This window comes from Herpailurus yagouaroundi, unplaced genomic scaffold (assembly GCF_014898765.1).
Source record: "Herpailurus yagouaroundi ecotype Mexico unplaced genomic scaffold, PumYag 184, whole genome shotgun sequence".
NCBI classification, from domain to species: Eukaryota; Metazoa; Chordata; class Mammalia; order Carnivora; family Felidae; genus Herpailurus; species Herpailurus yagouaroundi.
Window position 1 is genome coordinate 34,014,095 of NW_024412415.1, and position 25,838 is coordinate 34,039,932.

The following is a 25,838-nucleotide window of genomic DNA, read 5'->3' on the forward strand; positions in this document are numbered from 1 at the left end:
GCCTTTTTCTATCTTGATTGTGTTGAGGAATAAGAAATTGTAGGTGTTAATTATATAGCAAGTACATACATAGCTTACTGTCAGGAGACCATTCATCACTCTGACTTAGCAAGGAGGACCGGGTTAAGTCTAAACCTGAGGCATCATTCTAGATGATGTGATATGGGGGCTGCAAGATGATACCTGATCAAATAGGATTATTCCACGAACCCGCCTCAGAATCTAAAATTATCACCTCTAAAGTAAAGGCACAGCATCTCCAAAAATTTTGCATTAAAATATGCAGTTAGTGCCCTACGAGAGGAGACCAATAGACCTATGTACCAATGCAGTCTTGCTACCAGATTAGCCAGGTATCATCTCTGGATGGAGGTTTAAAGTCCTCAGAACAAGACACCATTTTCTCGGAACTTTTATGCTACACTCTTATAGTCTATTGCATATTGTCTTTAAAACCTGAAGCAGTAGGAGCTCGTTATGAGTGTCATTAGTACATTTTGGAATTTGTATTTCAAACCTAAGATGGATCTGAAAGCCAAATTGAATTTGACTTTAAAATACATCATTTAACCCGAGGAAAGAACTTAGTGTGTTTTCAGATGGCTTTGCTTAGTTTTATTTTATTTTCTTCATTCTATTAAAAAGTGATTTTAATACAATATTTTACGTTTTTTATAATATCTTTACCTAATGTTCAGAAGAGGGAAGGGCCAAATTCACTTATATTCATACCACTTCGAGATAATTATTACCATTTTGTATATTCTCTGGAGGTCTTTGTACCTAGGTCTATGTTTTAACATAGTTGTAATGATACTTAACCATACAGTGTCCAGGGTGGTAATGTTTTCTTAGAGATTTCAGAGATACCCATCGTCAAACCTTTTCATGTAAATTAGGTAAAATCTATAAAATTAATAGATGTTTGGATGCTAAAGAAAAAGTAAAAAGCACCCATAACCGCTGTTAATATTTTGATGTGTTTTCCCGATCTTTTTGTTGTTTTTTTAAATAAATTGAGATCATACTGTGTAGTTAATTTTATATTCTCCTTTTTTCATCTAAAATATATTGATTATTCACCCCTTGTTATTAAATCGTTACCGAACATTTTAACAACTACTATTCATAGTAAGAATATGATGATATGTGTAATGTATTCAGCCTTTCTCCTTAGTTGGCCACTTAGGTCATTTCCAGCTTTTTTTGCTTTTATACATAATGGTATAGATATTTAGAGTTAATCATTTGCTGTTTTAATGATATTCTAAGAGTAGTTTCCTAGGAAATAAACTGTCATTCAAATAATAGAAGTTGATCTATTTAGTCACACTGCTTTCCAAAAAAGGTTGAACTACTCATGTTTCCAGTAGCAGAGTGTGAGGGCACACTTGTCACCCAGCTCTTGACATCGTGGAACATCGTTTTTTGTTTTTATTGTTTTTCTGTAAGGAACATTGTTTTTTTGTTTGTTTAATTTCTTAATGTTTATTTATTTGTGAGGGAGAGAGAGAGAGAGAGAGAGAGAGAGACAGAGAGAGACAGAGTGTGAGCGGGGGAGGGGCAGAGAGAGAGAGAGAGAGAGAGAGAGAGAGACAGAATCTGAAGCAGGCTCCAGGCTCTGAGCCGTCAGCACAGAGCCCAGTGTGGGGCTCGAACTCACGAACCGTGAGATCATGACCCGAGCCAAAGTCAGAAGCTTAACTGACTGAGCCACCCAGGGGCCCCAAGGAACATTGGTTTTTCTTTTTTTAATCTGTTGTTTGCAAAGGATCTCATGATTTGCTTTCTATAACAATTAGTGAGGTCAGATATCTTTTTCATATGCTTTCAATCATTATAAAATGATCTTCATGTTGTTTCCCTCTTTCTCTAGTGTAATTAAGTGGGCTTTTAAAATATTTATGTGAACTTTTACATATATAGTAAGGTTAATAATACTTTGTTACACTTATTAAAGATATTTTCTTCAATTTGGTTATCTTTCATTTTACTTATGATTTGTTAGTTTGGGAAGTTTTTAGTTTCATTTACTAAACTTACAGACTTTTTTTTTTTTTACTTTTATGGTTAGAAAGTCATTGCCACATTGTGGTCAGCTGTTCATCTGTATTTTCTCTTAATAGTTTTATTAGGGTTTTGGTTTTTTACATTAAGCTTTTTAGGCCAGCTTATTTGATTTATATTTTGGTGAATGGCACAAAGTCAGGGTATAATTTCAGACTCTTCCCCTCACATGTATTGAATAATCTCTTGTCCCCACCAATTCATGATGCAGTCTTTATATTAAAAGCATATCTGTAGCCTAGGTTTCTTAGCCCTTATAGTTCCTAATTCCTTAAACTGTTTTGAAACTACATCACACATACAGTTTTGTAGGTTCTTGGTTTCTGCTATGTCCATCTGATGTTGATCAAATTATTTTAGAACTACAGAAAGGAGTTTATTTCTAAACACATAGACCATGATGCAGCAATACAATATTCTGTGCAATGTGGCATTATTGTATTCCCCATGTAGAATTACTAAAATAAACACTAATAAACATTTCAAAGTTTTGCTTAGAACTTTACAAGAGATCATCCATTAATGAATTATGTCAGAAATCTCTAGTTAGATACACAACTTTAACTCATTTAAAAAACACGCCTCATTCTCAAGAGTCACATTTTGACATGCCGGATATGAAGAAGAATTGCAAACTGCGTTTATACTTGAAGTTACCTGGTCATACCCGGCTCCTTAAGCAAATACTTTAACCATCAGCTGATATAGTTAGACCAGCTGATATAGTTAGACCACATCTTAACATTGGAGAGAGAGAGGAGTAGGTTAATAACTTGAATGTGAAGTACAAACATGTAAGAAAATTTCAGAGTTAATATTTTAGGATAAACCTGTGGTAACATTATCTACATGTATTTAAATTGTACAAAATACGAATGTATGAAACGGGGTTTTGAAAACGGGACGTCTGTAGCTCTGTAAAACATCAGTTCTTAAAGGGTTTTCTACCACACTGCATTGCTGTCTGTCAAATACTGAACAAGAGTGAATAAGCCTCAATTTTGTTTTTCATGTCTGATTGCCTCATTACTAGTTCTTAATCATTATGAAAGTAGCGTAATACCAAAGCTTTAAAGCTGCCGATAACCCTATAACGTGCTCCAGAGGTAAAGCAGTGGAGAGCGTTGTTCAGAATACGCTTGGAAATGTCCAGATGTGGTTATTTATTTAGTTTCTCTATTTTGTAGGTGTACCTTTATCTACACAATGGGGACCTCAAGGCTATTTCTACCCAATCCAGATTGCACAATATGGGTTGAGTCATTACAGCAAGAATCTAACTGAGAAACCCCCTCACGTAGAGGTATATGAAACAGCAGAAGACAGAGACAGAAACAGCAAGCCGAATGACTGGACTGTGCCAAAGGGCTGCTTTATGGCTAGTGTGGCTGATAAGTCTAGATTCACCAATGTTAAGCAGTTCATTACTCCAGGTAAGTGATGATTATTATATGTGTCTGCTAATTTTATGTTGATTTATGGTACCTGATAACTCCTTTAAAATTGCTTTTATGGTTTTAAAAAGCACATTAGCAGACCCTTTATATTGTATCTATATAAAGAAACATGGTGTCACCCAAGTGAAATCCCTAGAAAAAGAACAGCTAAAAACTCAAGGTTATTTAAAAAAAAAAAAAAAAGCTGCGTGGAAAACCAAGCCATAGATTGAATATTAAGATCCAGGTTACTACATGGCTACATGGTATGTGTCTCCTTCCAGGGATCTATGTCCCATAGGAATGACCCTCATTGGTTTATTTTAGTATTTCAGTGCAGCATTTATTCTTTAACTTTTAAACTGTGTTGCATTAAGGTAGAAATTTTTCTTTATAGAGAGCCATCCTTTCCTTTGTCTGGTTTTTACCAGCATGGTTTTTTTTTGTTTTTTGTGTTTTTTTTGTTTTTTTTTTTTTCAAAATATTATAGCGTTAGCAACCAGGCCTGCTTCTCGTATTGAGTTTTGTTAATGTACTAGATTGTCTCAAACTTTATATAAAACCATTTCATTAATAAAATCATTTATAAAATCAAATTAACTTTATGCAACATTTCCCCTTTTAGTAAGACAGTCTCATTAATTAGGATGTAATGTATTTTTCTCCTCTAATCAATATCCATGAGAATTAATGAGTCGATTACTTAAAAAGACAATGAAATAATTTCAGTTAGCACCTCAGGCTTAATTCTCTATGGGGGAAATGTTGTCAAGAACAGAACTGATTCCCCCCTCCCACCAACCTTGCAGTCGGTAAATAAAACGAGGGAAAAGGTTATAAGACCTCTTCTGTATTCTCTCCTTGTCCTTTATTGATGACTGTGTAATTCACAGACCTTGAAAGCCACAATACAAATCTACTCATTCTAGATGACCTTAAGTAATGGATTTATGAGTGCTTAATGCAGTGCAAATAATGAATGACCTTTAGTTTTTATTGTGACTAGAACTTCTTTTCTCGTATGGTATTCTGTGATATTCCAGTACACAGAGCATCTCTGCTTATTGTAAAACCACAGGCTTGACTGGTGAGAAAGTACATGGAGATGTTCAAGAGTATTTAGCTTGTGATACCAGAGGTTATTGTAGCAGGAAATGATTAGACTAAGCAAAAGGACATTTGTTTTTGTATGTACCCAAGGAACTTACTTTTGCACTAATTAATAATGTTGTCTGGATTAGGGTGAGAAACAGCTCTCATCTTGATCTCAAATGTTGAGAAGTTGTCTAGAGTGGTCTTTTGAACTCTATTCTATTTACAGCAGTAGATTTCATTGCTCACTTTGGATGCCCTGGGTGATACAAAAGATAAGTCTCCTCATACTGTGTGAGGGACCCTCACGTCAGCTCTTCATTCTGCAGCCCGTAGCTGGAGATAGAACTGCTTCCTAAGGTGGTTTTCAGTATATGGGGGGAGAGAACTCTGGGACGGTCACTCTGTCAGTGGCACACAAGCTACTCACAGTTGGAACTCCTTGTTGGTGGAGTGTGCTAACTGGGAATGGGGCCCTTGTTTTGCTATCTTGGGCATGCGTGGAGGTGTATTTGATCTAGGTTATGAGGGCAAATGAGTTTGGGTTACATGGAAGTTGTTGCTCAGCACGGGAGAAGGAAATCAAAGCAGTGAGACTGTTGTATTTGAAGCGCAGGATGGGGAGATGAGGCTTTTCAGAGGGTATAGACCTCCTGGGGGATAAATTCAGAGAATCCCTGTTGAGAAGAATTTGGAACTTGTGTATAGAAACATTGGCCTCAATGAGGTGAGTCTCAGAGGACCAGGGGCTGAATGCTGTTGGCCTTTTAGTTTTTCTTTTGGGGCCTTTAATTTTTTTCCTTGAAAGGAAATAAAATCCTCTAGAAGAAAGAACCAGAACATGGGTCTACATCATATTTTATTGTTTTGTTTGTTGAATAATGTTTGAGTTCCTCTTCCTAATTTTAAAATTGAATGAACTGAAACTTTATACCTGTCATACTCCATTAAATTAAATTAGCTTTCCCTTTCCTGATGTACTTTCTTCACTTCATTTGCATGACCTCACTTTCTCCCCTCTCTCTGTGAGCTTCTCTCTGTGACTTCTTGTGAGCTTCTCCTGTTCTGCCTGGCCCTTATCTCTCACTGTTCCTCAAGGTTCTGAGTAGGGAGGGCCTCTTCTCACTGACCTTAGTAAGTCTGTGGATTAAAATGAATGAATGATGATGGTTTGTGTTGTATGTGAAAACATTGATTTAAAGACTGTTCTTAAGTGTTTATCATCCTTTTTTGGCCTAAAGGACACATACACCAAGAATAAACACTTATAGTAACTCCTAGGCTTAACTGCTCAGAGAGAGGACGAGTATGGATTTCAAAAAATGGGAAACCCAGAACTTTCTACTAATAGATTGAAAGTAGGCATCTCTAGATACAGAATACCTTCAGTAGAGCTCAGACCTCGCCTGCTGTATTTCCAGAGTGGTTGCCACAACCACACTCACATCCCTTTTGCTACCATTTGGATCCTTCCGAGTGGTGTTTTAATATTTTAAATTTTAAAATTTTAAAAATTTTTATCTATTATTTTTGAGAAAGAGAGTGCAAGTGGGGGAGGGGCAGAGAGAGAAGGAGACACAATCAGAAACAGGCTCCAGGCTCTGAGCCGTCAGCACAGAATCCGATGCATGGCTTGAACCCACAAATCGTGAGATCATGACCCAGACCAAAGTCAGTCACTTAACCAACTGAGCCACCCAGGAGCCCCCCATTTGGACTTCTAAAGATGGATCACTGTTACTCAGTTTCATGAGAATGAATTGGTCATACTTAATAATATGGTCTTATTAATGAGGCATTACCCTAAGAATGAAAAAATAAGCACTCAAGACAGTCTTCTCTGCTGAATATAATTTAAACCTGAGTGATTTGTCAGTCAATTCAGAATCCTGCAGTGTTTTGGGAATGTTGTATTGAGCATCAGATTCCATTTTACCATAGATGTAGGAAAACAACTAGTAAAGAGAGAGATTGCATGTTGACATTTTTCCAGATAAAATGGATCTTTATTAGAAATACGCTTCTGAAATCCCTTTTTAAAAAGTCACTCAAGACTCTTAAGAGACAAAACAGATGAACATAAAGGAAGGGAAACAAAAATAATATAAAAACTGGGAGGGGGACAAAACAGAAGAGACTCATAAATATGGAGAACAAACTGAGGGTTGCTGGAGGGGTTGTGGGAGGGGGGATGGGCTAAATGGATAAGGACACTAAGGAATCTACTCCTGAAATCATTGTTGCACTATATGCTAACTAATTTGGATGTAAATTTTAAAAAATAAAAAATAAAGTTAAAAAAAAAGTCACTCAAAGCATCATTTGACATGTAAGTCTATCAAGATGTTCTCATTCCTTATACAATTTCCATGATTGTCTGTTCCATCAAATGAAATAATTAAGAGCCCTGGACCAATTATGTCCACACTGGTAGAGTCCAGTGTTGGGAGAGTTTAACAGCCAGCTCCACATGCTAGGGCTTTCCAGGCTAATTACACTTGTATACACCATCATCAATCCACACTTCATCTTCGCCCCTGGTGATATACGGAAGATTTCTTCAAAGGACTCCTCAAAGCAGATCTGATTCTGTAGCTATTTTGAGAGAAATAACTCTTCCAGCAATTATGCTCATGAGGATGCCATTTCCAATACCATTTCTTTTTCATAGTCTTTGATCTTGGGTCCAGGAATCCTGGTTTCTGGTCCCTACTCTACCACGAATTGGCATTTGGCTCTGAGCAAACCTTTTAACCTTGCAAAGCCTCCATATCTTTGTTTCTGAAATGGAAGTAGTGATTCCTGCTCTACCGGCCTCAGATTATTATAAAGATCCTGTGAGATAACACATGGGAATGTAAATTCATATATAAAATATGCAGTACGTGTATTTTTGCTAGTGGTGGTGGTCGTGTTGCTGCTGCTCTTTAATATGCTCTGTTTCTTTCCTTGGTAGATCTAGACCAGCCATATTCAGAAAGGCAACTTTTTGGGAGTCATCTGTCATTGTACTGTAGATACGCAAGAGAAATCTCTTATTTGATGATTTGCCAGATAAAACAGCTGTTTCTGTTTTATCAGCCTCTGAAGGCCAGTGGCTTCAGAGTAATAATAATGATAATCACTACCAATTTTTACTTTGTTCCAAGCCACTATCTTTTTTTTTTTAAATCCTCACAATTACCTTGCAAAGTATTATTTAACATGCGAAGAAACTGAGGTTCAAAGAGTTATATCGTCTTGAACATCTCAAAGCTAGTAGGTGGTAGAGTAACAGTTCAAACAAGGTTTTGTGGGGTTTTAATTCTATGCTTCCCCCTCGACCTCCCCCAGTTTCCCTCCCTTTTTGTGGGCTACATGAACCCATTGCTGAATTTTCAGAAATTTTATTCACAACTCCAGCAGATATCTGGAAGCAAACCTATCGTTTTCAGCATCAGTTAGCAGCAGTTAAGAGTGTATATTGTAAAGGGAAGCCTGACTGGTTCAGTTGGCAGAGTGTGCAACTCTTGATCTCTGGGTCGTGACTTTGAGCCCCATGTTGGGCATAGAGATTACTTAAAAATAGGGGCGCCTGGGTGGCGCAGTCGGTTAAGCGTCCGACTTCAGCCAGGTCACGATCTCGCGGTCCGTGAGTTCGAGCCCCGCGTCGGGCTCTGGGCTGATGGCTCAGAGCCTAGAGCCTGTTTCCGATTCTGTGTCTCCCTCTCTCTCTGCCCCTCCCCCGTTCATGCTCTGTCTCTCTCTGTCCCAAAAATAAATAAACGGTGAAAAAAAATTTAAAAAAAATAAATAAACTTAAAAAAAAAAATGCGTATTGTGAAGCCAAACTAGGCAACCTGAGTTTCACATTTTGTACATCACGCAAGTTACTTAACTTCCCTGTGTCTCAGTTTGTCAACCATAAAGTAAGAGTAATAATAGCACTATTCTCGTTACAAGGATTAAGTGAGTTAAGACTAGTAAAGCACTGGGGCGCCTAGGCGGCTCAGTCGGTTAAGTGTCCAACTTGGGCTCAGGTCATGAACTCACGGTCTGTGGGTTCAAGCCCCACATGGGGCTCTGTGCTGACAGCTCGGAGCCTGGAGCCTGCTTCTGATTCTGTGTCTCCCTCTCTCTCTGCCCCTCCCCTGCTTGCACTCTGTCTCTCTCTCTCAAAAATAAAATAAAAACATTAAAAAAAAAAAAGCGACTAGTAAAGCACTTAGAACATAGTAAATACTTACTAAATGTTAATTAGATTAAAAAATTTCAATTCATGTGCAGCCATTCTTCTAACGTCTCACAATATTATGTGCTAAGCCTATTTTGGCTATTTTTTTCTCTTTATAGAATGGGTATATTAGAGCAGCCATTGATTATCGATCAGCCAGCATTCGATCTAGAAAAGGCAGTTTGATCAACAACACCTTAATCATTTGCTCTTAGCCCGCTAACATAAACTAGACAGGCCTGAAACTCATGAGCCATCATGGATGGGCTCATCAATTGTATCATTTGTTTTTGGTTACTTCAGTAAAATGATGATGATGCTGCTGCTGATGATGATATGGTTAACCAAAATATCGAAATGCTAATTTTGTATGGTTAGTGGTTATCAAGGATGAATTGCGATTTATTTTTAATACAAAGAGCTTTTATTCTAACCAGTCTTTGTTGGTATATTTTCCCCCTACAGAAACCAGTGAAGGTGTATCCTTGCAACTGGGGAACACAAAAGATTTTATTATTTCATTTGACCTCAAGTTCTTGACAAATGGAAGTGTGTCCGTGGTTTTAGAGACCACAGAAAAGAATCAGCTCTTCACTGTACATTATGTCTCAAATACCCAGCTAATTGCTTTTAAAGAAAGAGACATATACTATGGCATTGGGCCTAGAACTTCATGGAGCACGGTCACCAGGGACCTGGTCACTGACCTCAGGAAAGGAGTGGGTCTTTCCAACACAAAAGCTGTCAAGCCAACCAAAATCATGCCCAAAAAGGTGGTTAGGTTGATTGCAAAAGGGAAAGGATTCCTTGACAACATTACCATCTCTACCACAGCCCACATGGCTGCATTCTTCGCTGCCAGCGATTGGCTGGTAAGGAACCAGGATGAGAAAGGTGGCTGGCCAATTATGGTGACCCGTAAGTTAGGGGAGGGGTTCAAGTCTTTAGAGCCAGGGTGGTACTCGGCCATGGCCCAAGGGCAAGCCATTTCTACCTTAGTCAGGGCCTATCTATTAACAAAAGACCATTTATTCCTCAGTTCAGCTTTAAGGGCAACAGCCCCTTACAAGTTTCTGTCAGAACAGCATGGAGTTAGGGCTGTGTTTATGAATAAACACGACTGGTATGAAGAATATCCCACCACACCTAGCTCTTTCGTTTTAAATGGCTTTATGTATTCTTTAATTGGGCTGTATGACTTAAAAGAAACTGCAGGGGAAAAACTCGGGAAAGAAGCGAGGTCCTTGTATGAGCGTGGTATGGAATCCCTTAAAGCCATGCTCCCCTTGTATGACACCGGGTCAGGAACCATCTATGACCTCCGCCACTTCATGCTTGGCATCGCCCCCAACCTGGCCCGCTGGGACTACCACACCACCCACATCAATCAGCTGCAGCTACTCAGCACCATCGATGAGTCCCCAATCTTCAAAGAGTTTGTCAAGAGGTGGAAAAGCTACCTTAAAGGCAGCAGGGCAAAGCACAACTAGAGCTCAGAACCAAAATCGTCTTTCAGCCTCTGTCGTACACAGCTATGGGCTCTACGTCAGCGGAGCATAGGCACGTTTTAAAAGGTGGTATGCTAGGTTTTTGTGGATTGCATCAAAGTGATAAATGAAACCAGTCGTCGGAGGTCATTGCATTCTGTGGGTTGGGTGTTTTGAAACCTCGGTGGCCCTTGGAGCAGAGAAGTGTTAGTCGATGGCTGAACAAAGATGTTTAACTTTGCCTTGCTCTTCACCTTCTGCGGTTCCACAGATAGTCCCATCCCTCTGGGTTTGGGAAAGACGCTGGTAAGTGGCTGTTAGTGGCCAGCTGTCTAGTGCTTACCTGAAAACTTAGTATGGGCCTCTCTTAAAATGTGACTATCTATGTTGATGTTGGAAGCAAACTTTAAAAAATTATGTGCTGTAATACAGTAAGTGTGTACTCGCAGCCTGAATAGTGGACTGTGTGCAACTTTTTAAAATGATGTTTCTTTTCTATAGATTAATTTCTGGGCAAATTTCGTGTTGCGTTTGTTGAATTTGTTATACATGGAGAATATTTTGAATGTATGGTTTTCTTGAAACATATAAATTAAAAACACAACCAGTGTTCAGGCTTCACAGTCGTATAATGTAAGCACAACTAAAATGAAACTTGTTGACTGCACAAGAAATCACAAAAATGTTACTCTGTTTTATGAAACTCGATCTACAATCAGTAAAGATTTGATAATCAGTCTATCCCTCCCCACTCCCCCTGTGATGCTTTCTTTTTGTCACTGTCTAGAATTCTGTATTTCATTTCAGACTACACTTGAGAGTTTTATCTGTTTTGGGGGGACATTTGGGAAATTTTCTTTAAGGAGCTAGTCCCCTCCCGCTGCCCTTCCAGGGGTTTTTTTTCCCCTCTGTAAAGAAACGTACTCTGTCAGATATTATACACAAGAACCATAGCAGGTTTTTTCCCTTCTTTTAAGTCATTCTTGGTTGTCAACTTTCCAGACCATTGACTCTGCACATCAGTGTTTTTCTTTTGCGATTTTAATTTTAAATTATTTCAGCTATTGGGTAGATGCTACCACATGCGCTGTACGTGTGTAACCAGACCTTTCTTTTGGTTTTATATCCCACCATACCTCACATAAATAGGTTCACAGCCCTCACACCCCGGGCAGTGTCTGCTAGAGGGCTTCCGGCATTGTCAATATCAAGCGAGGTTGATTTTGCTGTTTTTGTTTTAGTGTGTGACGAACACCAAATCACTACTGTAACTTACACATGATTGAAATACGAGACCCCACACATTCAGGAGACTGAGTCTGACAAACACATTGCAATTTGTCTGTGACCTGTATTAAATGCACATCAAGAGCCACGAGGGCACTTGCCCACATACTGCATCTTAAATTGAACTCAGCCTACCAACACAACTTAGAAGTCAGAAAATGTATACATGTGTATGAGTGTAATATAAAGGCAAAGTATATATATTAGTGGCAAAGGGAGCAGGAGCCGAGAAAACAATATAGATCTACACTGAAGACGATATTACGGAAAAGTAAGCTTCAACTCCCAAGTTATGTGGCCACAACTCTATTTTGCCCACAACAGAAGAGCTGCGGGTTATTCAGTTTCCCCCCTAGCATTTGACTTTTGTAGTTCTACATCAGATGTCTCAACAAACATATCTGGACTCCTCTTTTTTTTTCTTTTTTTTTTTTTATTTCAGTGCTCAAAAAATAAACGTTCTCCAATCTGGAAACCCTTTTTACTTCATCTTCTCTGTTATTATCTAGAGCGGTCCAGACTTCTGCCTTGTGTTTGCATACTGGTACTTCGGACTAAGGGAATCAGCAAAAACAGCATGGTATGCTTCCGTGACAGATACCAGTGCCTTAACGATGTGGCTGTCCTTTTCCACTGAAAAAGGAAAGACATTTTGATCTAGAAATGGCATTGCTGTTTCATTGCTGTTGGTTTCACACTGCCTTCCACGTTGCAACAGCAACTTGATTTTTCTCGTGATCCCAGAATTTTCTAAGAGGATGAGTTGAACCTGCGACAGCCCCGCCAGCATATACCGGTGGTTCTCAAACTTCAGGGTGCCTCAGCATCACCTGGGAGCTTCCTGAAATTCAGATGCCGGTTACTCACCAAATCTGCCCGTGAAGCACGAGAATCTGCGTTTTTGACAAGCATTCGGATAATTCTCATGCAGGTGATCTGCGGGGCAGACGTGGAGGAACACTGCCCAAGACCATCGATTGCGTTTTTGTTCCGAAACACCTACAGAGTTTTCTAGGGTTTTAAACCATGTGAAATGTTTACTTGTTCTCCGCTTAGAAGAATGGGGAAGGTATTTTAGTTTTGTTTTGTTTCTTTTGATTTGTCTTTGTTTCAAGATAATGGGTCTTTGTTTTTTGCATTCATCTTGAGTTAGCTCTGATGTTAAATTAAATCTATTGCCACTTCAGTTGTAAAACCAGCCAAAAGTTTCCGGATAAAGGTCAAGTTTGGCCCTTTAGGATTATTGTACATAAAGGCTTCATCCAAAAACCACCCAGTGTCTGTGAGCAAATACAGAAGTGACACACAAGCACAACTTTCCAGATGTGGCAGAGGCCTTTTCTTTGTCGGTGTGCAAACTTTCACTGAAAGCTGCTATCTTCATCCTTGTTGTAATTGTTTTTCTTGTTTCTCCTCCATTGTCCGTGTGGGTTAGATGCCATGTGTTAAATATGCAATAAAGTGTTTACAGGACGCCCTTCTGAAGGGCGGTCCTTTGTAAAGCTGTACAGACTTGGCAATTTAAGCACAATGTGCACATGTTAGTTTTCTATACAGCAAGACTGGATTTTTTGCAGATGGAAAGGTATTTTGTTTCTATACAAAGTAAATGGATTGTTTGTGCTTAATGTAAAGCTGCTTTATAAAATTGTAAAATAAAGTTTTTATCTTAAAAGGAATATCTCTGGAGATTTCTTCCTTCTCTAATCTAAGATTTTTTGAGCCCAGCAAGTGGATTTCTGAGGATTTTCTGTTCAACCGGTGACAACTAGGCAGTAAATATTCATCAGAGGTGTATCGGGCCCTTTAAGACAAAGTGGGGAAGGGCCTGTCCCGTGGGTCTTACCCCTGGGAGGTTTGTTGTACAGGGGGACACAGTGTCCACAGAACAGTTTCAGAAAAGTAAACTACCAGACTCTGTGGTTGGTCAGGAAAGGTGTTGTGGAGGAGACAGCGCCTCCCTGGGGGCTTCAGTTCCCGGTGCCGAGTCGAAGAAGAGGAAAGGGCAGCGAGCGAAACCAGGGTGCCCTTTGCCATGCTGATTCAGGCTGGCAACCAATTTCGTCTGACTTAGATTTATTTGAAAGTTTGTCCTTCCTGTATTTTCTGTCCTTGCCTCTTCTCCAGAACAATAAGCAGTATTGAATCTCCGCCCCTCCCTTCTTCTCAGTAATGATCTACCCTCCCCAATACATGTAAAACCAGAGACCAGTCCGGGTTTATGTTGTGTTTCCCTGCACATTATCTCTTGGGTTAGACACATTGCACACCGTTTGTATGACGGAGTACCGGTGGATCCCCAAGCAACTTCTCTAGCTGATGGGTGCACAGGCTACTACTCCACATCCTTGGCATCTCTTTTTTTCTCTCTCTCATCCTCAGTTGGGAGACAGCCACGGGTTGCAAGCAGTTCTTGGTCTGGATGAGGGCTCAGGCTGCTCTTGCTTTGATTTGCTATTTAGAGCCAAACTGTTAACCCATCGGCCATTCTTCTTTAGCACACTAAACCTCTTCTGTTCGCCTCCCCCATTGCCCTTGAGCGGGAACGGGCCCTCCAAGCCCCAGAGGACTTATTCCACAGTCTGAGGAGCTCGTGTGACCTGAGAATGCCTCCTTCTCCGCGGGACCCTGCCAGCCACTGTGCCACGTGACCCTGCTGCCTCGAGCCAGGACTGTGAGACCAGGGGTGAGTCCCTCTAGCTGGGCCCATGAATGTCTGCCCCGGGAATCCGAAATTGGGATGGATTAGAAAACCGAAGTAGATACATCGTGAAACGCAGAGATGAGAACAGAATCTTGTCAGTGCTTCGGGCCCTGGATGCAGTGCGTTTCTGGGGCCCGCTGCGTTTCTCCAGTTCCGTGAGATACCGCTGTCTCCTCAGGATGCGTTCCTAATGTGTGCTTGCTTAGGTTGACCAGATTTGACCTCTGTTACCTAGAATAACAAGCCCTAGTTAATAACATAGTGTCTGCATTACAGAGAAATGTATAATGTAAATTCTACATACATTTCCCCCCCAGTCCGGACCACTGTGGTTGCTAGGTTTGCCATAACAAAATAGCACAGACTTAGTGGCTTAGGCAACAGAAATTTCTTTTCTCACAACTCTGGAGGCTAAAAGTTCAAAATTAAGGTGTTGATAGGTTTGGTTTCTTCTGAGGCCTCTTTCCTTGGCTTGTAGATGGCTGCCTTGCTGTGTCCCTACCTGGTCACCCCCCTGTGTGTTGTCTGTGTCCTATTCTTATAAGGACACCAGTCGTAGTGAATTAGGGCCCCATTCATATGACCTCTTTACCTTAATTACCTTTTTTAAAGGTCTTATCTCCAAACGCAGTCACAATCTGAAGTCCTAGGCGTTCAGCGTGGATTTGGTGGGGAGAGGGGGACACAATCAGCTCATAAAAACCACTCTTCACTCTTTAATTTTAATGTTTATTTTTGAGAGAGAGAGAGAGAGAGAGAGAGAGAGAGAGAGAGAGAGAGTGCAAGCAGCGGAGGGGCAGAGAGAGAGAGGCAGACACAGAATCTGAACCAGGATCCAGGCTCCCAGCTGTCAACAGCCTGATGCGGGGCTCAAACCCACGACCGTGAGATCATGATCTGAGTTGACGTCAGGATGCTTAACTGACTGAGACACCCAGGCTCCCCTTACTACTTTTTACTCTTCAGTGCAGAGAAACTGAACTAGCCAGGGGTGCCATTTAGTTAGACTCCAGAGACAGGGCTCGTGGGCTTGGCCACTGTTAGCATAAGGAACTTGCTCTACCCCATGGACCTCAACTATTTGGTAATATAGCCTAATAAAACTAATCAATCTTAAAGTTTTTTATAAACTAGCAAACTGTCACCACTAAACTTAAGCAGTGGCATTTAAAAAAATGTACAGACCAGGGACGCCTGGGTGGCTCAGTCGGTTAAGCATCTGATTTCAGCTCAGGTCATGATCTCACGGTTCATAAGTTCAAGCCCCGTATCAGGCTCTGTGCTGACAGCTCAGAGCCTGGAGCCTGCTTCGGATTCTGTGTCTCCCTCTCTCTCTGCGCCTCCCCCATTTGTGTCTGTCTCTCTCTCAAATATAAATAAACATTAAAAAAATTAAAATATGCATATATATATATATATATATATATATATATATATATACAGACCCCAACATTAGCTACTAGATTTTTATTCTTCCTACCCAGTGCCATTCCTGTTAGCCTCTCTGAATACAGAACTCGGAGGGATCAAAAATAGATAAATAGATCCAGAGTGTATCAAAATTGCAAGTCGTAAGATTTGTTTAATGACAATTTTTTTTACTCTCAAGTCTGCATTATTGTAACTTACAAATAGTTAGCAATATTGGGATAAAATATTGCTTTTCATTATACCAACCCATTAAAGATGTCAAATTGAAAATGGATGTGAATTTAAATGTTGTATTGGTGATGAATTTGAACGCTGCTCACTTTCTGGTGAAAAGAGCTACATTTGCCATCTGGTAAGCATGATGGGTAGCGTGTGTGTGCGCGCGCGCGTGCTGCATTTCCTGAATGTTAAGTAGCAGCAACACTGTGTAATTTTGCTAATCTTTTTCCAGGAGTAGAAGGATTTCTTGAAATGACAGGGCCGCAAAGCAAAGCAGAGAGGCGCAGAGGCAAAGAGAACAGCCAAAGGGGGAGAAAGAACACCTGTGAAGGATCAGAAAGCGAGCAGCCTGACGGCAAACACACAGTTTAGATAGGATATTAGGGGGCAACCCCAAGCCCACCCCCTGGAAGAGCTCGTACCTTCCTGGGGTTCTACTCTGTTCTCATCTGCACCCCGTGAAAGCACTGAGACGAGAAGGGCCGCCCCACTCCAGTTTAGGAAATCTAGTAAAGAGCGTTCCTCTCTTTGGGGACCAGAGGAAGGAAAGAAATCCCTGGGGCGCGGTGGGGGTGGGGGCGTCTTGGCAAACGCGCATGATTTTAGTTTAATGCCTGTTAACTGCATCTTTTTAACACCAGTGAAATGAAATCTCTGTAATTCAGTTGAATATAGGGTGGGAGGCCCCAAACTGATTCTCCGGTCCTGTCAATGGTATGGCAAGTTAATCAGGAGGAGAGTGTATCTTCTCAACTCCTGCAGGCAAGAGAGAGAGAGACTATCTCCATCTGGAAACACCCACCAAAAGATACTACCTGGGCAACTGCTTGTGTGCTTGAATAAACCTGAGTTCTTACTGTCCGGGTACAACAAACTATGGTTCTGATTGGTCTTTCTGGACCATCTTGGCTTAGGGATAGGGAACAAACACTGTTGCAGGTGCTTCCCAAACTCTCACAGCCATGAGTGAAAGCCTGGCTCATCCCTGGCAGGAGATGAGAAAATGGAACACTGTATAACTTGGTCAAGGTCACACAGTGCCTTTCCCTGAAACGCTTGTTGACCACCTTCCCGCCAAGCCTGTGCTCTCTGCCAGAAGACAGGATGACAAGGTCCCATTCCGGCCCTGAGTCACACCCTGGAATGCTCTTCGCTCTGGAAGGCCTTGGGTAGCCCTCCTTTTCCAGAATCAAAGACCAAGCGATAGTGGCAACACTAACAGCTAAAGTGGCCAAGTGTCCGCAGTCAGGCTTTTGCAGAAGGACCCCGTATACGTTCTTTAGAATTCTTTTGACGATCTTGGGAAGTGGTATCATGCGAGCTGTACAGTGGAGAAAACAAACGTGAAGCAAAGCCACTTGCCAGAGGTCATTCGGTTCTCTGACACACCAAGGTCTGGAAGCCACGTTCCATGTTCAGAAGCGCCGTCCTCGAGGTCCTCAGGCCATCACCATCTCCACTCGCTCCCGACTGCACCCCGCACAGTGTGCTCGACCCGAGCTGCAGGCCTCCCAGGGACGAGAGAGCCCCAGCGCTCTCCCACAGGTGAGAGAATTAGCCCATTTCATCCGCAGACTCGGTCAGCTCTGCTGAAATTGATACGTGCTCCACGACATGGTTAGAAGAGTCCAGAAACAGGAGGTTCTCTCACCATCAAGTCTCCTTGGTATGTGCCCCCCTTTCCTCGACATCCCCAGACTGTCTGTTTACATTAGATTTGGGGTGACCCGGCATGATGGTCCCCTCTGTGGCCTCTCTGCAACAGCTTCCTGCCGTTGACTGTTTTCCCTAATGGACTTCCAAAAGCTGTATCTGTTATAGAGTAGGATGTAATCGAGAGTGTGTGTGTGTGTGTGTGTGTGTGTGTGTGCATGCGCAGCTGCACAGAAGACATCTGGAAGGAGTCACAGCGAAGCTCCCAGGCACCCCGCCGGCTGCAGGGATGCGATGACGAGGAAGAAGTCCCTGCCCCTCACACGTCCGCCAAGTAACAGATTCAGCAGGTACATATTTTTTACTCTTTGCCGTGAAAATGAATCAAAACATGTTTGAAATATGACAAATTCCAAAATAGGGTTTGAATTAATGAGATTCTAAAGGACCTGCCCACATTCACACCTTTTAGAGTCCTTTCATTGTGTGAGTCGAGCCTCAGACTGGTCCTGGGGGACCAGCCAAGTGGGGTCTCCTTCCAGCGCGGGAGCAGGGGCTCGGTGTGTGGTGGCGTCCTGGGGTCCGTGTGCTGACACCAGAGCTGGACTGAAGCCCCCACTTCGTCTCCTTATCATGTGCTGTGCTCACAGCCTGGGTGGGAGTCTAGAAGGGGGCCCCCCGGGGTCGGCGCGGCCTGGCATGAGCCAGGGCGGGGCCTTGCCTTGTCTCCTTTGGCCCTGGGCTTGGCATGAGGGTGGGGGGCCCTTCTCTGTTGGTTTCTGTTTCTCTTTGGTTATCAGTCCCCTGTCTCATCACATGCAAGCTCTTACTGACCAGACAGAAGAAAGTGACCCAGAGAACCACCCAAAGGTCTGCCTACCTGTTGCCTGGCCACCTTGTTTAAAGCTGGGTTTTCATTTTAAATTTTTTAAAATGCTTATTTATTTTTGAGAGAGAGAGAGAGCATGAGCAGCAGAGGGGCAGAGAGAGGGGGAGATACAGAATCCGAAGCAGGCTCCAGGTCCCTAGCTGTCAGCACAGAGCCCGATGCAGGGATTGAACCCACGAACCGTGAGATCATGACCTAAGCTGAAGTCGGACGCTTAACCAACTGAGCCATCCAGGTGCCCCAAGCTGGGTTTTTATTTAAAGCAAATTAAATTTTAAAGGGGAAAAAAATTCTCTTAAGGTGCCAATTCCTTCATAAATTTTAGAAACCATAGTTTTATTTCCTTCCCAAGGAAAATCCAAGCTGAGTCTTTCACCCCTGAGTGGCCCCCCAGCCTTTCATTTAATTGCAGTCCTCACACTGGCCCACTGCTCACTGGGCCTCTCCCACACTTCAGTGACTCCACTGGCTGTGTGGACCCAGGGTCGCAGGGGCAGGCGGGGAAGTGGGCAGTGGAGTAAGGGGGTCATTGCAGGAGCCTGGGTGGGATGGGGGGTGGCCAGGACTGAGGTGGTTGGATTGTGAGATGTGGTTGAACTAAGAATTGACAGGCAGTGTGGCGGGTAGGGGGTAATGGGACAGGATTGGGTGGGGGTGAGGGGCGGCTCCTAGGTGTGGGTGACGAAGGGTCATTGGCTGAGATGAGAGGTCTAAATGTGCTCACAGGGGTCTTCTGCAGACTAGGTCCCCTCCCAGGCCAAAGAACAGTGCCTTTTCCAGGGGTGTGTGAGGGTATGAGGAGATAAAAGCATTGTGTGTGTGTGTGTGTGTGTGTGTGTGTGTGTGTGTGTGTGTGTCACTACGAGGCCAATTTATTCACCAGTGGGATTTCACTCCTGCCTCGCTGTAATCCTGTGTCCACATAGCCAGCAGAGACATTGTCTTAGAACAAAAATCAGGTGCTCGAAACTCTCCAATGGCTTCCCATTGCCCCAAACCAGAATCCGGATTCCTCTGCAGCCTTGGGAGGTTCACCAGGAGCTGCCCCTGCCCCTGCACCCACCTCACGCCAAGTCCTAGCCTCTCCCCTGTCACTGCGCTCCACGCAGAGGCTTCTTGGACCGCCTGATCCAGCCTCGGGCATGGGCACTGTCGTTCTTCCTGCCGGAACTGTTTCCCTGTTTTTCAGGGGCCGGCTTCTCATTCAGTCACCAGCTCCAATCTCAGATCCTTCCTGAAGCCTTCTCTGAGCACCCAGCGAAGATAGCCTCCCGGATGCCCCTGTCACAGCCCCCCACTTTATATGTGTGTAGCCATTCTCACCAGCAGGAATGGACTTGCTCGCATGTTGGTTCACCTGTGCCCTGCCCCCGTGCCCCCCACTGGGATGCAGCCTCCTTGATGGCAGGAGCTTAACTCTGGTCAGTCACTACCTTATTCCTAGCACCTAGCACAGAGCCCAGCCCTGTGAGCTCAATAAATGGTGCATGAGTGGTTGAATGAATGAATGAATGAATGAATGAATAAACACAAGCTTCAAAGAATTCAGGGGGGTTGGGAATTAGCTTTCTCCTTACAACACTCTGACAGAGTTCCTTATGACCTCTGGCATCAGCGTAGCTCCTGGGTGATGACCTAGGAGCTTGCTGGAAATGAAGAATCTTAGGCTCCATGCAAACCTACTGAATCAGAGTCAGGGTTTTACCATTTCACCAATACCCCCAGGCAATCAGTATGCATATTAAAATGTAAGAAGCGCCCCCTAGTTCACTGATGGGGAGTCATACACAACACTGCTGCCTGGGCCCTCCCCTGGGGCTTCTGATCTGCTCTGCTCTTGGCTGTGGCCGAGTACCCAGCCCGTTAGACTGTGCAGCCAAGGTGGAGAACTAGCTGGTGAGAGAACGAGCTCTTGCCTGCTGGCAAGCAAAGCGCAGGGCTCAAGGAATGGTAAGGCTTGGAGACGGTGGGAGGAAGAAAGGGAAATGTGATTGCCTCCCATTTAGGTCCAGCCATCAGCAGGGCGTTTGTTATTTTCGAGCACTCTTCTCCTGGTTCCTAAGGTGCTCAGGGCCCTGTTTTATTCCTCTTCATGTTGCTCTCTGCAGGGAGACTGGGGATCGGACTAGGGACTAAACCCTGGTCAGACAGTGACCTCCCTAAGCCTTCTCATTTTCCCCATCCCCTAAAACAGACCAGGTCTCCAGAGCTCTCGGCAGGAAGTTCTCTGGTGGGTGCTCAGCAGGGAAGGTGGGCCAGGGTCAGAGTGAGCCCCAGACCTGTGTGTGTGAGTGTGCTTGTGCATGTGAGCACACACACACACACACACATACACACTGCCAGCCTGCCACCCCCGTGGGAAATCCAGAGCTCCTCTCAGGCCTGGTGGGCCCAGCAGATCCTTTGGGCAAAAGCTGGAGGGAAATACAGTTAACAGAAAACCGAGAGAAATGAGGAAAAGCACACTCAGCTGCTGTCTTTTCAATGGAAATGCGTCTTCACCCATGCTGGAACCACCAAGAAAAAATGCCCTAGCTGTCCTAGGGTGTCAAACAATTCCGATTCTCAGTTGAAGAAAAGGGATTTGAATCTGAGGACAGGACCCCTACCCCTTCCCCCAGGCCCCACCCCCACAGACCCCCTTCCCAGAGTTATCCTGTCCCCTTGCCTCGTCCCAACAAGGCTATCGCCGACATCAGAGACACAGCCCTTGGGCTGAACTATGCTGCCAGTTAAAATATTAGTAAGCTATTTTCATTGTGTCCTCCTTGGTGTGAATGGAGTGAGCAGATCCTTTGTTTGGAGTGGTTTGCTGGGAGGTAACACAGCCAGTGGGCCCTGGGACCAGGGGTGGAGGAGGGTGAGAGAGGCCTGCTGTGGGCCACACCACCCTCGAGCAGGGTCCTCCCTGGCTGGTTGCCACCTGCCGCAACTCCGGTCTCCCTTTCTGGCTCTGTGTCCTCCAAAGCAGCCTCTTCCTGGGTGGAAGAAATCACCGACGGGAGGCTTTCGCTCTGGCTCACAAAGTTGCTCACTTTGCACCCCCTCCTCAGATCAGCGCACCCAGCCCTCCGGTGACAGCCACAGCATCTGCCTGTGCTATAGCAGACCCCACAGTGCATTAGTATTTTAAATTACTAACTGAATTAAAATGGCCTGCGAGGGAAAGGTGAATAGAACTCAGCCCTGGCTCTGTCTCTCCTTTCTCCAGGGACCTGCAGAGACCCCTGCCCCACCTTGCCAAACTTCTTTCTGAGGAGACAGGGGAGCCTTTGGAGAAACCTATGAAAGCCAAGGACTCTTTCACCAGAAAATATAGTGCCCAGAAAAGTATAGATGCATTCAGGGTCTCATCATCCCTGCCTACAATTATTGAGCCTCCAGATGCCCTGAATTTCAACCAAAGATCCGGAGAGGGTCCATGAACCCCAGGTGAAAAATCACTTTATTGCTTATGTTTTTTTTTTTTAATTTTTTTTTTCAACGTTTATTTATTTTTGGGACAGAGAGAGACAGAGCATGAACAGGGGAGGGGCAGAGAGAGAGGGAGACACAGAATCAGAAACAGGCTCCAGGCTCTGAGCCATCAGCCCAGAGCCCGACGCAGGGCTCGAACTCACGGACCGCGAGATCGTGACCTGGCTGAAGTCGGACGCTCAACCGACTGCGCCACCCAGGCGCCCCTATTGCTTATGTTTTAAAATATAAACTCACAAACCTTGAGAACCGGGCAGGTAAAATCACTGCAAATGAATAGTTGGGTCAGTGGGTGATAAGGAATGGTGGGGACTGTGGCTAAAATGAAGCATTTAAAATCATTTCAAAAATCAGGGGCGCCTGCTGTGGCTCAGTCAGTTGAGCGTCCGACTCTTGATTTTGGCTCAGGTCATGATGGCAGGGTCGTGTGATGGAGCCCCGAGTCAGGCTCTGTGCTGAGCATAGAACCTGCTTACAATTCTCTCTCTCTTCCTCTGCCCCTCTCCCCAGCTTATGCTCTCTTTCTCTCTCTCTAAAATAAAAATTTAAATAATGAAAAGTAAAATCATTTCAACAATTAAATTATTACCAGGTCTTAGGATTGTCGAGGTATTTACATCCGCCCCCTGTCTCCAACCGATAACGAGATCTACCTATTCCGTAACCCAATCATTCCTACTGGTGCATATGCCAGTTCCCCTCCATCTTCCTTGATAAGAATTCTCTCACTGCTTTTCTTTTGGGTTGCTCCCAGTTCTTCCAGGGGGCTGCTCGCTCGAGGCCCAAGTTAAACAGCACCTTCGCCATGAAGCGTCCTTGACAGCCAGACCCACATGCCTCTGCCCTTTAGTTCCTGTGGGTGTTCTGGAGGAGCCCATGATGAGCTACACTGTGCTCCCTGAGCCCTCTGACTCAGTTGTCAACCGGGGACAATCTGGCAATGTCTGGAAACATTTTGAAGGCCATGATTTGGAGATGGGATACAGGGATGTTGCTGAACATAGGACACAAACAAAAATTACCTGGCTCAGCTGTTAATAGTGCCAAGGTTGAGAAACCCTGTCCTGAGCTGACCCTGAATGAGCTTATTGAGGGCAGCTCTGTGTTCTGGTTAATGCTTTGCCCTCAGGGCCTGTGACCTAGGGTCTGGCATGCAGGAGGTACCCCATGCCTGGAGGGTGGGCCTAAAGAGAAAGAGTCAACCTGGGCCCCAGTAGTGCACAGCCGGGTCAGGAGGCCACCTCGAGCATGGCTAGCCTCCTGCATGCAGACAACTCAACTAAGGCCTGACCGCCAGGATGTGAGTTCGCTGAGACAGGCTTCATGAGTTCGGGGGGCGGGAGTGGGGGGGGGAACATTAGAATTGTTTGTTCAGTTGGGCTGTTTAGGTTAGAAGAACAGAAATGCAGCCAGGCCTTGAGGTGGAACATTCATTCACTGTGAAGAGACGTGAATGGAAACCCAGGGTGTGGCAAAAGCGGGCCGGCCGGGAAGGCGAGGCTGGGAGCCTCTGGGAGACTCTGGCACCTTCCATTAAGAAGATTCAGAGAAAGCCCGGTCTCTTCTCTTTGTCCCGCCCCGCCCCAGGTTCATCCACACTCTCCTGCTTGACCTGGGCTCCTACCAGGCCAACTTATCCATCAGCCACAGTGCCTAGGGGACTTTTTAGTGAAAATATTTTAATTTCTTTTAAAATCAAAAGAAAAAAAGAATATAATAATTATGAATATAAAATAATGAATCTAGTCTAGATTATGCCCTTTCCTCTATGCCAATGCAGTCTATATAATTTTTAATGTATTTTTACGAAGAGAGGGGCCTGCCCACTGAGGCACTGCCCATCACACTTCCTGGTCTCTCCACGCTGTGACCTCACAGGCGCAACTTTCCCCACAGGCCAGCTCTCCTTTGCTTCTTAAGGAAAATTCCAGAAAATCCATGGGAGACATTCTGAATTCAAACATGTAACTAGGAAGGCTGCTGACTTTGACGAATTTTCCTTGGGAAAGGGTTTTCCGGAATAGACCCCAAGAAGTCAATTTAATTCCTTGATCAATTTTCCTTAAAGCTCTGTTAAGCTATTTCCAATTTTTTCACTTTTTTCATTTTGAGTTGATTGAAACTATTTTCACTGGGACCAATTCTTTTGCACTTAAGTTTTATATCAGAAATTTGGTCCATAGATCAAATTTTTGTCAATATTACATTTCACTGATGACAGCTTCTGTGGTGGTGAGTTTCTCCTTTTGTGAACTTTATTTCTACCAAGTCCGTTTTCCAGGGTCCAGTTTTGTTCCGAGTTTTGTCAAGAACATTGGATTCTTTCATGAGTTCTAGTAGATTACAAATTATTGAATTTAGCTATCTTAGTTTTTCTATGCATTGGATAAAAAACTTCAGAATGTATAACTACTTCTGGGGTGCCTGGGTGGATCAGTCAGTTAATCGTCTGACTCTTGATCTCAGCTCGGGTCTTGATCTCAGGGTTGTGAGTTTGAGCCCTGCATTAGGCTCCATGCTGGGCATGAAGCCTATTTAAAAAAAAAAGAATTTATAACTACTTCTAAGCTTAAACCCCATACACACACACACACACACACACACACACACACACACACACACACATAAATTGTGACTACATTTAGGAGCTGGACAGGCAGGATGGTGAACAAGAGGCAGATTGGAGAAGAGAAAAGTTTGGCAACAATCCTAAGGATGTCCTGGGGAGGGCAGGGAAATCAATAGGCGGTTCAAAATGTTCTACTGTGCCAGCTTCTCTTTGTCTACTCCTGCCCCACATCATAGGTTGACTACCCCGGGGCAAGAGGAAGCCCATCGTATAAAATATGACGGCCTAGACCTGCCATTGAGTCAAGTGTTGGGGCAAGCCAGTGTTCCTTAGGAAGGAGGTAAGGCATGACCCCAGGGGTCCTGGGGCATGGCAAGAATAGTTCCATCTGGACAGTCCTCCCTGTGTCGTGAAACACTCCCACATATACCATATCACGTGATTTCTGAACAGTGCTGGGAGACAGGCGTATCACCTTTGCTCCATGGATGATGAAGGAAATAAGGCAAGTGACGTGGGTCCTCATGTTTCATACTCAGTGGTTTCCCATTATGCCTCAGAGCCTCTCAGAAGGGGAGTGAGGCGTCTACGTAACACTATCATTGGTGAAGGTTCAGGCTGGTTCCTGACACTTCTGGGGCCTGAAAGAACACCAGTGGAGGCCCACCTACTATATGTCTCAATATTTAAGTTACTAATCAGGCTCACAGTCCATAAAAGGAAAATATTTTCTCCTCCTACCTTAACAAATATACCTTAATAGTGACAGAATTGAACAGTGTGTTTTCAAGGGACTGAAAACTGGTTTTTAATATGGCTGAAAATTAGTCACATATCAAGGAGGATTGCATTTAATCATGGCTGGGTATATCAGGGTTCTGTTGGTGGGCTAGTGATGTTTGAAAGGATAGTAGAATAAAAACACACATATGTTACACACCGATTGATTTTGTAAGTTATCTCCCTTTATTTCAACAAAATTACTAATTGTGCTGTGACATAGTGAATAACCAAATTTTGTTCTATTGACTGAAATGCCACATGAGAAAATCTTTCTTGAATTCTTAGACAATTTTCCTTTAAATTCTACATGGAGACACTTCAAGCTTCTTTTTGTTCTTTTTTAACGTTTATTCATTTTTGAGAGAGAGAGAGAGCACGCATGCACACACAGGTGCCCACTTGAGCGGGGGAGGGGCAGAGAGAGGGGGAGACAGAAGATTCAAAGTGAGCTCTGGGTTGAGGGCAGAGAGCCCAGTGAGGGCCTCGAACTCACGCTCCATGGGATCATGACCTAAGCTGAAGTCGGACGCT

The 25,838-nt window shown here is 43.7% G+C and overlaps 1 protein-coding gene across 3 annotated transcripts in view; it reads left to right on the forward strand.

The window, feature by feature from the left end:
* GLCE (glucuronic acid epimerase) overlaps positions 1–13,261 on the forward strand; it is a 118,780-nt gene extending 105,519 nt beyond the window's left edge. For all 3 annotated transcript variants that reach the window (XM_040493104.1, XM_040493103.1, XM_040493102.1), the window contains 2 exons: positions 3,255–3,500; positions 9,274–13,261. In XM_040493104.1, coding sequence (XP_040349038.1) covers positions 3,255–3,500; positions 9,274–10,298 — 1,271 coding nt within the window. In that variant the 3' untranslated portion in view covers positions 10,299–13,261. The remainder of the gene's footprint in view (positions 1–3,254; positions 3,501–9,273) is intronic.
* Positions 13,262–25,838: the final 12,577 nt, after the last annotated feature.